Source organism: Helianthus annuus, chromosome 10 (genome assembly GCF_002127325.2).
Source record: "Helianthus annuus cultivar XRQ/B chromosome 10, HanXRQr2.0-SUNRISE, whole genome shotgun sequence".
Classification (NCBI taxonomy): Eukaryota; Viridiplantae; Streptophyta; class Magnoliopsida; order Asterales; family Asteraceae; genus Helianthus; species Helianthus annuus.
Window position 1 is genome coordinate 178,024,614 of NC_035442.2, and position 12,266 is coordinate 178,036,879.

A 12,266-nucleotide genomic window follows, 5' to 3' on the forward strand; every position below is an offset into this window, starting at 1 on the left:
TTCCGGCAACAGTCTTTCAAGCCGTTCGGTCTGCACGGCGCGGTCTTCTCTCTTCTTGCTGATGCTGCCTCTTCAACCCTGCAGCAAAAAGGCTGCATTCTTAACCCGGTATCTTTCTTTTATGGCGCCTATCTTTCTTTCTATGGATCGAGAACCACTTTCTGGTTCATGATATCTTACTTTCTGGACAACATCGTTTCTTCAATTAACATGCCCCGTTCTCTTTCTTTTTCGGTGACATGTTGCTTCTTTCTTTCGATGCTTCCTGCTTCGGTCCTTACAGCCAAAGGACTGCACTCTGTCTCTCGCCACCGACTCTTAAAACGGCCCTCGTTTCTCACCCGCTCTGATACCAAATGTTGGTTCAGGTCCCTCACTAAACACTCTCACAACTTACGATCTGTTTGTGTGTGAAAGAATGAAAACTGCAGAGAATGTAAACTTGCTGTTTATTCGATAAAATGCAAAGGGTACATAAAACCTACTACTAGTCTATTTATAATAAACTAAACACATGCATAAATCAAAACCCCCACGTACACCTGTAACAACTAACTGCCTTTTATTCAGCTATAAATTTCCACGTGCACCTCAAGTCTCCAACGTTCACTTTCTTCCCTTCTAATTCGGTCAACTATGACCACTTCTTTAGCCACATTCAATCCCTTAAACAACTAAATAATGACCCGTTCAATGACCCATTAAACAACGACCCGATAACGCACCGACCCGTGACCCGTAACATCAAGATTAACCCAACAGAGTCCGTAGTCATAACTGTAGAAGAAACGAAAGATTTGGAAATTCTGTCCACCGAAGAACTCATGGGTATACTTCAATCTCATGAACTGTGGATGAAATTATATGATGATGTTCCTATGGAACATGCATTTCAAATGCAGAATTCGAGTACGGATAAAACCAGACAAGCAAGGGGACGGGGTAAGAATAAAGGCAGAACCTGGGGCTCAATTAGATGTTTTAATTGTCAGAAACTCGAACACATGGCAAAGTTTTGTCCGAAGAAAGACGTAGATGATAAGTCTGACAATGTTTTAATTCATAAGGAAGATGAATTAGAAGAGCACCAAGAAGATACCATGTTTATGATTTTTAACATGGAAGAAATGATTAAGGATGATTGCTGGTATCTGGATAGCGGGTGTAGCAATCATATGACAGGCAATAAAGGTTTGTTTGTCAAGTTAGACGATTCACTTCAAAAGGAAGTAAGAACAGGCGATGATAAAAGATTAGAAGTTCAAGGGATCGGGGAAGTAATGATCTCAATAAAAGGTCAAAAAAGGAAGGTTCAAAACGTGTTTTATGTAAAAGGTTTAAAACACAACTTGTTAAGTGTAGGTCAACTGCTACAAAAGGGTTACAAAGTAGAATTTGTTAAGGAACGATGTATTATTAAAGATACAAACGACAGGATTGTAGGAAACATCAAAATGTTAAATAATAAGATGTTTCCTTTGAACCCTGGGAATGACATATCACTTGCACTATCCATGACAACAAATAAAGACATTAAGATCTGATCGTGGAGGTGAATATTGTAGCAAAGCATTTCAAGACTATTTAATGACAAATGGAATACACCATCAATTAACAAACAGTTACACTCCTCAACAAAATGGGGTGGCAGAACGGAAAAACAGGACTTTGATGGAACTTAGTCGAAGTATGATGAATATGAAGAATTTACAATATAAGTATTGGGCCGAAGCAGTGGCCTGCACTACGTACATATTGAACCGAACAGTTACAAAAACAAGACCTAGTATGACGCCATATGAAGCTTGGAATGGACGAAAACCAAGCGTGGAGCATTTTAGAGTATTCGGATGTTTGGCATATGTACATGTTCCAAAACAGCTTCGTAGCAAGCTTGATGTAAAAACGGAGAAAGCTGTGTTTGTAGGGTACAGCACAACCACAAAAGGGTACAAGTTATATAGTCCTCCCACAAATAGAATCATAATCAGTAGAGATGTCATATTTGATGAAAGTAAAACATGGACACCCGAATCCAACACCACAACAATACCGTTTATGATGGATAATGAAAGCAGTTCAGTCACCAGATCTCGATTGAATCAAGAACCAACACATGATGCCTCTAATGAAATTCGAGATACTCCCGAAAGCTCTAATGTCAATGACAGAAACAGTTCGGGTGGGGTTGAAGTAACTGGAACTTCCGAAAACACAGATTCAAATCCCATAGATCCTACTGAAAGTAGTGATAGTTCATCCACTGATTCTGAAAATGAGATCATCAAACACGGAGTGTTGGAAGCATATACAGGAATACACGGGAACTCACAAATGAAGAGATATCTCAAAAGTATGGTAACAGCCAATCAGTCAACTTTGTTTTCTATACCAACACAGATCCTTTGTCATATGAAGAAGCATGCAAAGATATAAAATGGCGAGATGCTATGGACAAAGAAATAGAGTCTATACACAAAAATCAAACATGGGAATTAGTAAAACCTCCAATAAATCAGAAACCGATTGGAGTAAAATGGATTTACAAGACTAAGTTTGATGAGCATGGAAATGTAGACAAGTATAAAGCAAGATTAGTAGTGAAAGGATATAAGCAAAAGTTTGGGATAGATTATCAAGAAGTTTTCGCCCCTGTAATTCGATTTGAAACAGTTAGGATAGTTCTAGCACTAGCAGCAAGAAACGACTGGTATTTACATCAGATGGATGTAAAGACGGCCTTTCTAAATGGAAACTTAAATGAACAAGTATATGTGGACTGTGGAACAACCTGAAGGATATGTCAAGGAAGGACATGAAGAAAAGGTATGTCTTCCTAGACGTGCCCTATATGGATTGAAACAAGCTCCTAGAGCCTGGTACAGTCGAATAGACAACTATTTCAAATCAAATGGGTTTAAGAAGTGCACATATGAACACACGTTATTTATCAAAGATACCAACGAAGGAAAGTTGGTGATATGTTTATATGTCGATGATCTAATCATAGCAAGCAACTCTATGAATTTGATCAATGATTTCAAAAACAAACATGATGAAGGAAGAATTTGAAATGACAGATATGGGGAAACTACACTATTTTCTTGGAATGGAAGTTTCATATGAAAATGGAAATATAACACTTTCTCAAAGAAAATATATGCGAAGTTTATTAGAAAAATATAAAATGACACAGTGTAGTTCAGTTTCTACTCCTATGGAATATGGAGTGAAATTGTCAAAGGAAGATTAGGATACATTTGCAGATGAAGGAATGTATCGAAGTCTAGTTGGTAGCCTCATGTACCTTACCAACACCAGACCAGATATCACGTATGCAGTGACTAAGATCAGCAGGTACATGGAAAATCCAAAGAAAAATCACTGGGAAGCAGGCAAGCGAATACTCAGATACATTAAAGGAACGTTAAATCAAGGTGTCATCTTCTCTAAAGGTGGACAAAGAAAACTGATAGGGTTCAGTGATAGTGATTACGCAGGAAATATAGATGACAGCAAAAGCACATCAGTTCCTGGCAATCCAAGAAACAGAAGGTTGTGGCATTATCATCTACAGAAGCAGAGTATATGGCCTTATCTTTAGCCGGATGTCAAGCAATTTGGATCAAAGGCATATTAGATGAAATTCAAGGTAAAATAGAATATCCAATACCAATTTATTGTGATAACAAGTCAACTATCTGCCTAGCAAAAGATCCAGTCTATCATGGCAAAAGCAAACACATTCGTGTAAAGTACCATTTCATCCGGGATCAAATCAAGAAAGGAGAAGTGGAAGTATTATACTGTGCAACGAAAGATCAAACAGCAGACATTATGACCAAGGCATTACAAAACAAGGACTTCACAAGACTAAAGACTCGTCTAAACATGGAGACTATCTAGCTTACGGGAGGGTATTAGATAATTATATTCATATTATAACCTAGATAGTGTGACATGTATTTTGTATATATTTATATATCCTAAAGTTTGCAGCGGTTATACCCCCGGGCCGCTTGTATATGTATTACTCGTTCTGTACGGATTCATTTTATCAATTCATATATTTTTTCTGTATGAACAATTCATCCTAGACGAAACCCTAGAAATCCTTACACTGATGACTACCATATTCCTAACAATATTACAGATTCATTGCTGGGGTACCAAAAGTTTATATACAGATCAGAACTTGAAGATCGTTACAGCGCACCTATGTTATGGATTGGGATGTACATCGCGTTAGCGTCTCTGGTTTGCAACCTTGCCATGATGGCTGAATTAGTACATGGTTTTCGCAGCAGAATGTTATGGTTCCCCTCTAAATATTTTACTATTAATTCTGCTTCTCTTACGGTAATATCTTTTGCAATGAAGTTACCTGTGGATCTAACTGGTTCCATGCCGGGTTATGTGGACCAAGTGGCAAAGCTCGGAAGCATGGCCTTTATGTGTACCATGATGGCTAATTTACTGCTTTCTTTATGAACCATGGAGAGCAATGAGCTTTTGTCTAACATCGGAGCTTTGTGTGTTCAAGTCATCACGTTGGTTGTGAATGTTTGCATTCAAATGCAAACAGGAGTTGTATCCATATCAACCCATAAAGAAGATCCCCGTATCATACAACTTACTTCACCTACACATATAAGTACCCATCCTAATCCTGTATTACCCTTTATTTATGTGATTTTGTTAGTTTTCTTGTTGATAGTGTATATATGTTCATCTTTGGCGATTCTAAAATCCAAACAGATTTTGGACTCCGAATACCAATACGGTCATGAGAGAGCTTCAGTAGACATTCAACCATCACCAGGAGAAATAGTAACAGTTGAGAAGCTACAAAACCATGTTAGAAACCATTGGATGATGGTAGAAAGTGGCAGCTGCCTCCATTTCATAACAGCTTGCTTTCATCCATCATCTGCTTCTGGGGTAATATGTCTATTAGTCACCATCTTACACACTTACACTATGTCCGGGGCTATTAAAGCCATGTTGGCTAAGGACTATGATTCAGATTATGGCTGGTCCATGCTAGTAATTCTCATAGTACAATCTATCGGAGTCCTGATTGGTACAATTGTACCACTTTCTAGATGTTTTACAACCTTAAGTTTTAGAAGGTTCTTTTTAATCCAGTTGAAGGTCTTTAAAGTAGAACACTACTGGACTCATAAGTTATATGAGTGGAAACAAGCTAGTATTGTTGGCCCGAACTTGGATCTTGATCTCTAACGAGCGTGATAACAAACTTGAATAATAAACAATAATCGAACTTGTATATATCCGAAATGTATGAATGTGAGTATATACAAATCGAATAACTAGAATCGAATTTTCAAATGAAACAAATTTCAGCCCTATTTATAGACTTGAATGGATGCGAATGAAAGGACACGTCTCTTCGTGAATAGTCGCGTCTTTTGGATCTTGTGGATGAGATTGCTTGTGAAGAGTTGTGTCGATTTATAGCCATTTATCCGAACAGTTGCGTCTCCTTTGGTGGTGTCTCTTGGCCGATCGGTATGAGGAGAAGGGAGGGGGACACACCCCTTCGGTGGTGGTGGTGGTTATAATCTTCCATCTTGTCAATTTCGGCCCCTATACTTTGTAACCGCTAATTAAATAACTTTAAACTATCTATCTAACTAATCATGGTGTTAAGAGATTAACCGGTTTTCATTCACCCCCTTAATCTCGAACATCCATGAGTTGCTTTAAGTCTTGAATTCCGAGCAGTTCTCTCATTGTAGCAAACTTGATCCTTGCTAGTGCCTTTGTTAGTATATCTGCTCGTTGTAGTTCTCCACTTATATGCTCCACAGTGATATCTTCGTTTTCCACGCATTCTCTTATGAAGTGATAGCGTGTGTCAATGTGCTTGCTTCTTCCGTGAAAGACTGGGTTTCTCATGAGTGCTATTGCTGAAACATTATCTACTCTGAGTGTTATCTTCTCTTCCTTCCAGCCTGTGATTTCACTTAACAATCTTTTAAGCCATAGTGCTTGACATGCTGCTGCAGTGGCTGCCATGAATTCTGATTCGCATGATGATAGTGCCACTGTTTGTTGTTTTTGTGTACACCAGGTTATAGGTGATTCTCCAAAGTAGAATACCAGACCAGTTGTTCCTTTTCCTTTGTCTGTATTAACTCCAAAACTACTGTCGCTATAACCTGTGATCTTACATCCTCCTTGTCTTTTGTAAATGATTCCATGCTCTTTGGTTCCTTTGATGTAACGTAGTATTTGCTTTACTGCTTTCAGGTGTTGCTCCTTTGGTTCTTGCATGAATCTACTAAGTAGACTGACTGGGTAACATAGATCTGGTCTTGTATGCAATAAGTACCTGAGAGAACCTATCAGGCTTCTGTAATGTGTTGCATCTACTAGATCTCCTTCTTCTGTCTTTGTTAATTGAGTTCCTGGAGTCATGGGTGTCTTTGTGTCATTGCATGATAACATATCAGCGTCTTTGAGTATCTTGTTGATATATCATGTTTGCTTGATGCCTATCTCACCCCCTGTTTGAATTACTTCTATTCCCAGATAATATGCTAGCAATCCTAGATCGCTCATATCAAATTTGTTCTTCATCTGAGATTTGAAGATGTCTATTTCCTTCTTTGATGTTCCAGTGACTATCAAGTCATCAACATAGACTCCAACTATTAGTGTAGAGGCTTCACTTGTTCTTGTATAGATTGCGTTCTCTAAAGTACACTTCTTGAAGTTAAGTGACTTTAGGGTTTGATCTAACTTCGTATTCCAAGCTCTTGGTGCTTGTCTCAATCCATACAGTGCTTTTGATAGTCTGTAAACCTTTCCTTCATTTCCTGGCTTTATAAATCCTTCTGGTTGTGATACATAGACTTCCTCCTTGAGATCTCCGTGTAAGAATGCAGACTTTACGTCTAGATGATGTACCTCCCAACCTTGATATGCTGCTAAAGCCAACATTAGTCGTACTGTTTCCATACGTGCTACTGGTGCAAAGACTTCGTCAAAGTCTATTCCGTGTTGCTGAACATATCCCTTTGCAACTAGCCTTGCTTTGTGTCTGACAATATTTCCGTTTGCATCTTTCTTTGTCTTGAATACCCACTTTAAACCTATTGCTTTGTGACCACTTGGCAGTTCCGTCAACTTCCAAGTGTTATTCTTGTTTATTGAGTCTAACTCAGCCTTCATTGCTTCAATCCACTTTCTGTCACTAGATGCTTCCTTGTAATTCCTTGGTTCTTCTTCTGCGAGTAATAATTCATGTGGATCTAGTTGTATCTCTTCTGTCTCTTCATACAGGTCTTCGAGACTTCTTAGTCTTACTGGAGTGTCACTAATACTCTCCGTTGTGCTTTCAGAAGTGGATGGACCTCCACTTGATAAACTGCTTGAATTTCCTGCTGAGTTCTGATTGTGTGAATATGTTGGCGGGGTTACATAGGAGTCTGGTTCTTCTGTCTGATCTACTCCTGAATTGTCATGATGTGGCCTGCTACTGCCTGGACTACTTGGTTCATTTTCTTCTAACTCTGGTGGTATGTCATCTTCTTGAATGACAAAGTTAGTCCATTCGGGATTCCCTGAATCTACCGTTTCCATATAACTATTCCAGTTCCATGGTTGACCTTCCATGAACTTTACATCTCTACTGACACATATCTTGTTCTTTGCTGGATCATATAATCTGTACGCCTTTGATCATTCTTCTATTCCAAGGTATACCATAGGTGCGCTTCTATCATCTAACTTCTTTTGTTGAAGTGGTAGTACCTTAGCGTAAGCAGTGCAGCCAAAAACCTTCAAGTGTTCTAAATTTGGCTTCCTTCCTTTCAATGCTTCATATGGTGTCTTGTTCACCAGGGCTTTTGTCGGAACCCTGTTTAGTACGTATATCGCGTGTCGTATTGCTTCACCCCAAAAGTTCTGTGGCATGTTCATTGCCTTTAGCATACTGCGAGTAGTTGACAACATCGTCCTGTTTCTTCTTTCCACTACTCCATTTTGCTGTGGGGAGTATGGTGCTGTAAGCTGTCTTGCTATGCCGTTGGTTTTGCAATACTTGTTGAATTCAGCCGATGTGAATTCACCTCCTCTATCCGTCCTTAGCATCTTTAACTTGGTCTGCGCTTCCTTTTCAACCTTTTCTTTGAACTCCTTAAATTTTCGAATGCTTGATCCTTGGAAGTTAGTAAATACGCCCACATGTAGCGAGTACAGTCGTCTACAAGTAAGAATATATACTTCTTCCCAGCATGTGTTGGTGGAGTTATAGGACCACACAAATCTCCATAGACTAAGTCCAGAGGTTTTAAAGATCTGAACTTTGCCTGATTTGGAAATGGTGCCCTACTATGCTTTCCTAATAAGCATGCGTCACAGACTTGACTAGCATGACTTATTTGTGGAACTCCATGTACCAAGTTCTTACGAGTCATTTCCTTAATAGCGTCGAAGTGTAAATGGCCTAACCTTGCGTGCCATAACCATGCTGTGTCTTCGGTCTTTGATAGTAAGCAGATTGGTTTTCCCGTTTTCAGTTTGACTTTGTACAGCCTGTTCTTCATTCTCTTGACTCGCATTAGTAGCTTTCTATTTCGATCTCGGATAGTAAGTAGATCTCCGTCCATAACCACTTTGCAACCGATTTCTGTAAGTTGTCCGAGGCTCAATATATTGGTCTTCAGACTTGGAATGTAGTATACTTGTGAAACAATCTTTTGTTCTTGGTTCAGACATTCCAGTAATATTGAACCTTTGCCTTTAATCTCTACGTGTGACCCATCACCGAATCGTACTTGTCCTGTCACCGTTTCATCTAACTCCTTGAAGTGACTTCGCACTCCTGTCATGTGGTTGCTCGCCCCGTTGTCTAAGTACCATAGATTTTCATTTTCTGAGGCATAACTTGTCGGTTTTATATGTTCCTCGTTTAGCAGAGCCCTTTCTTGAACATTTTCTTCTTGTATTGTCATTAACAATACGGGTGCTTCGTCTTCCTCGACGAGGTTTGAATGTTCTTGCACTTCGTCTTTCTCAGAACAGTCCTTCTTGTAGTGTCCAAACTTTTGACACTTAAAGCATTGGATCTTACTTAGGTCGGTTCTCGCAAACTTCCTCCAATTTCTAGAATTTCCATTTCTAGATCTAGATGTAGATCCTTCGTTTCTGGGACTTTGCCTATTTCCGTTGTTTCGCCAATTTCCACGCGTCTGGTTAAATCTACCACGACCGCGGTTTCCAGATTGCCTTCCTCTGTTGTTATCCTGATGTGTAAACATAAGCCTATCTTGGCTTTCTCCTTGGTTTCCTTTCTTTAACTTGAGACGTTCTTCATACGTCTTTAGTCTTCCTTGTAGCGTCATAGTTTCTAGATCGGAGTATTGTTCCATAGAGGCAACGATTTGAGTAAACCTATCTGGTATGCCATTTAAGAGTTTGCGTACTAGAGTCGATTGACTCATAGTCGATCCTACTTCTGTTGCTCGGGTAACGATACTATTAATCTTTGCGGTGAACGAATCAATAGTGTCATCATCCCTCATTTGCAACATTTCAAATTCTGACATTAGCGTGTGCATACGCGCCTTTTGTACCCGATCTACGCCAACGTGTCTAATCTTTAGATTTTCCCAAATCTCTTTTGCGGTTTTACAACTTGCAACTTGCAATACAACGTCTTCTGGTATTGCTTGAAACAGATATGCAATTGTAGACTTATCTTTCTTAGCGTCTACCGTTGCATTTTCTGCCGGTTCAATCGTTTCCCACAAACCATTCGCTTCAAGAATCGTCTTGATACGAATAGCCCAAACCGTATAGTTTGTTGGTTTCAGAATCGGACACTGAAACTGGGAAAGAGAATTTCCATTTATCTGACTTTGCCCGGATGATCCTGACATATCTTCCTGCCGAATAATCTTCACTTCTACTAACCTTTCCTTTTGGTTTCAATATATCTTAACAACCCCGATTACCCGAATCGTGTAATAACCAAAACAACCAAATCAATCTAATTCGCACTATAACCCCGGAATCAAAACAAACGAACCCTAGATTCCTAACCGTTCGGTTCAACCGACTTTCCTAGAACCGAAAATAAAAACTCTGAAATGAAACTTTGCGAATTTAAAACGAAATTGAAACCTGATCGCGAATTCCCTGCGATGCCTTGCGATTCCCACGCCTAGAGCCTGACGCTCTGATACCAATTTGTTGGCCCGAACTTGGATCTTGATCTCTAACGAGCGTGATAACAAACTTGAATAATAAACAATAATCGAACTTGTATATATCCGAAATGTATGAATGTGAGTATATACAAATCGAATAACTAGAATCGAATTTTCAAATGAAACAAATTTCAGCCCTATTTATAGACTTGAATGGATGCGAATGAAAGGACACGTCTCTTCGTGAATAGTCGCGTCTTTTGGATCTTGTGGATGAGATTGCTTGTGAAGAGTTGTGTCGATTTATAGCCATTTATCTGAACAGTTGCGTCTCCTTTGGTGGTGTCTCTTGGCCGATCGGTATGAGGAGAAGGGAGGGGGACACACCCCTTCGGTGGTGGTGGTGGTTATAATCTTCCATCTTGTCAATTTCGGCCCCTATACTTTGTAACCGCTAATTAACTAACTTTAAACTATCTATCTAACTAATCATGGTGTTAAGAGATTAACCGGTTTTCAAGTATAAGACTCCCATTTCATAGCCGCAGACTGAACGTAGTCATTGAGACTTCCAAAAGGCTAATTCTCAACATTTGTATACAACTTCAGAAGGGAGTTCTGGTGTTGTGCAAGATAATAGCCTTGATCCCGACTGTGTTTGTGATTTGTTTCCATTGTTTGAAGCATGTTTTTAGTTCATTGAGAAGATAGATAAGAACTTTAGATCTCGAAACATGGATATTCGCCCATATATTTTGCATTTTGATAATGGGATGTGGGTTCGTGAGAGAACAATAGAAGTTTTTTTAAAATCAGTGAACGCATTGATACAAAAGGGTGCAAAAGGCCAACCCAATTATCTAATAAAGCTCATTCAAGAAAAATCTACTGCTGGTTTTCATGGAGTTGCAGTATTTGACCAGACTGATGACTATAATATTCCATCAGTACCATTTTCTGATATTCAATCTTCAAATTGTTGGAGGTTAGTTGTGGTAACCCTTACAACGATTGCGGTTTCTCTTCCTGAAATCGAAAAGGAGGAAGTTGATTGCTTGTTGGAATGTGTTAGGGAAGGTCTATTATATGTTACATTGGTGGAAAAGAACCTCAATTTTATCTATGATCTTCAACAAGCAGCTGAAACTTTGTGGCAAGAAACTAGCACCAATAAATGGTTAGGAAACAAGTTGCAAAACCCTGCTTTTCAAAAGTTTACAGCTGGACAGATTGTTAAATGGTTCAGGGATAACGCTAAACATTACTTGGAGGATGCATGCCGGAATGAGGATACAGAGCACAGGTTTATTTGTGGCAACTCAATGTATAATATAACCGAAACAATTCTGTATACCTACAAGACCAACATTGATGATGCCACGCTGAGCCAAAAGGAACTATTTGATAGCTTATCATCAATGATCACCGACATAATCGCAGCTTGTCTCACCAACTTACCACAAATCATAATAATGAAATGTCACTACATGTCTGCGATAAAGGAAAGGCGGATCAGTGTCAAAGATGCAGCCCAGCTTCTAGGTGAGACTACAGAAATAATCAGACTCCTTCAAGATCATCGTATTCCAAACATGAATCCAAGTGACATGCCATTTCTCAACAAATGGCGTGCTTATTTCAGGAATCCTTCTTCTAGTGATGAAGTAAGTTCATTTTTATTTGTTTTCCTCTTTCGATTTCGTCCTTTTGTACGTACGTATATTATTAACACTTGAGTATGAACCACACTAACCCTAATGTGATTTTCAGGGGCATGCATCTTTACTACTCGAAGTCTCAAAGTCACCCAGGGCGGTCGACTATGATCCTCCAAGAAGTTGATTTGCACAATTAGCAACCACAAAGTATGGTGACCAAGTCCTTAGTTCTCATATTAATTTGTACTCTTCCAAGTTTTACTAGATTGTAAATTGTTGTCGGTTACAAGTGGTCGATTAGTATCTGGTGTGGCTTGAGGAATTCTTGGATGCATTTTCTTTTTGGATTTGTTGTCTTGGTATACCGCTGTTGGTTTGATTATACTCTTTGTTGGTGTTTATCTTATCATGTTAACAAGTTACTACC

At 39.1% G+C, this 12,266-nt stretch overlaps 2 protein-coding genes across 2 annotated transcripts; one reads left to right on the top strand and one right to left on the bottom strand.

Moving 5' to 3' along the window:
• Window positions 1-5,700: 5,700 nt before the first annotated feature.
• Window positions 5,701-6,444, bottom strand: LOC118482776 (secreted RxLR effector protein 161-like). Its single transcript, XM_035978438.1, has one exon. It carries the CDS (start codon window positions 6,442-6,444, stop codon window positions 5,701-5,703), a length of 744 nt encoding a protein of 247 aa, XP_035834331.1.
• Window positions 6,445-10,915: 4,471 nt separating this feature from the next.
• Window positions 10,916-12,023, top strand: LOC110883561. The gene is made up of 2 exons (XM_022131282.2): window positions 10,916-11,845; window positions 11,952-12,023. The coding sequence occupies exons 1-2, from the start codon at window positions 10,916-10,918 to the stop codon at window positions 12,021-12,023; spliced, it is 1,002 nt and encodes a 333-aa protein (XP_021986974.1).
• The last annotated feature ends 243 nt before the right edge of the window (window positions 12,024-12,266 follow it).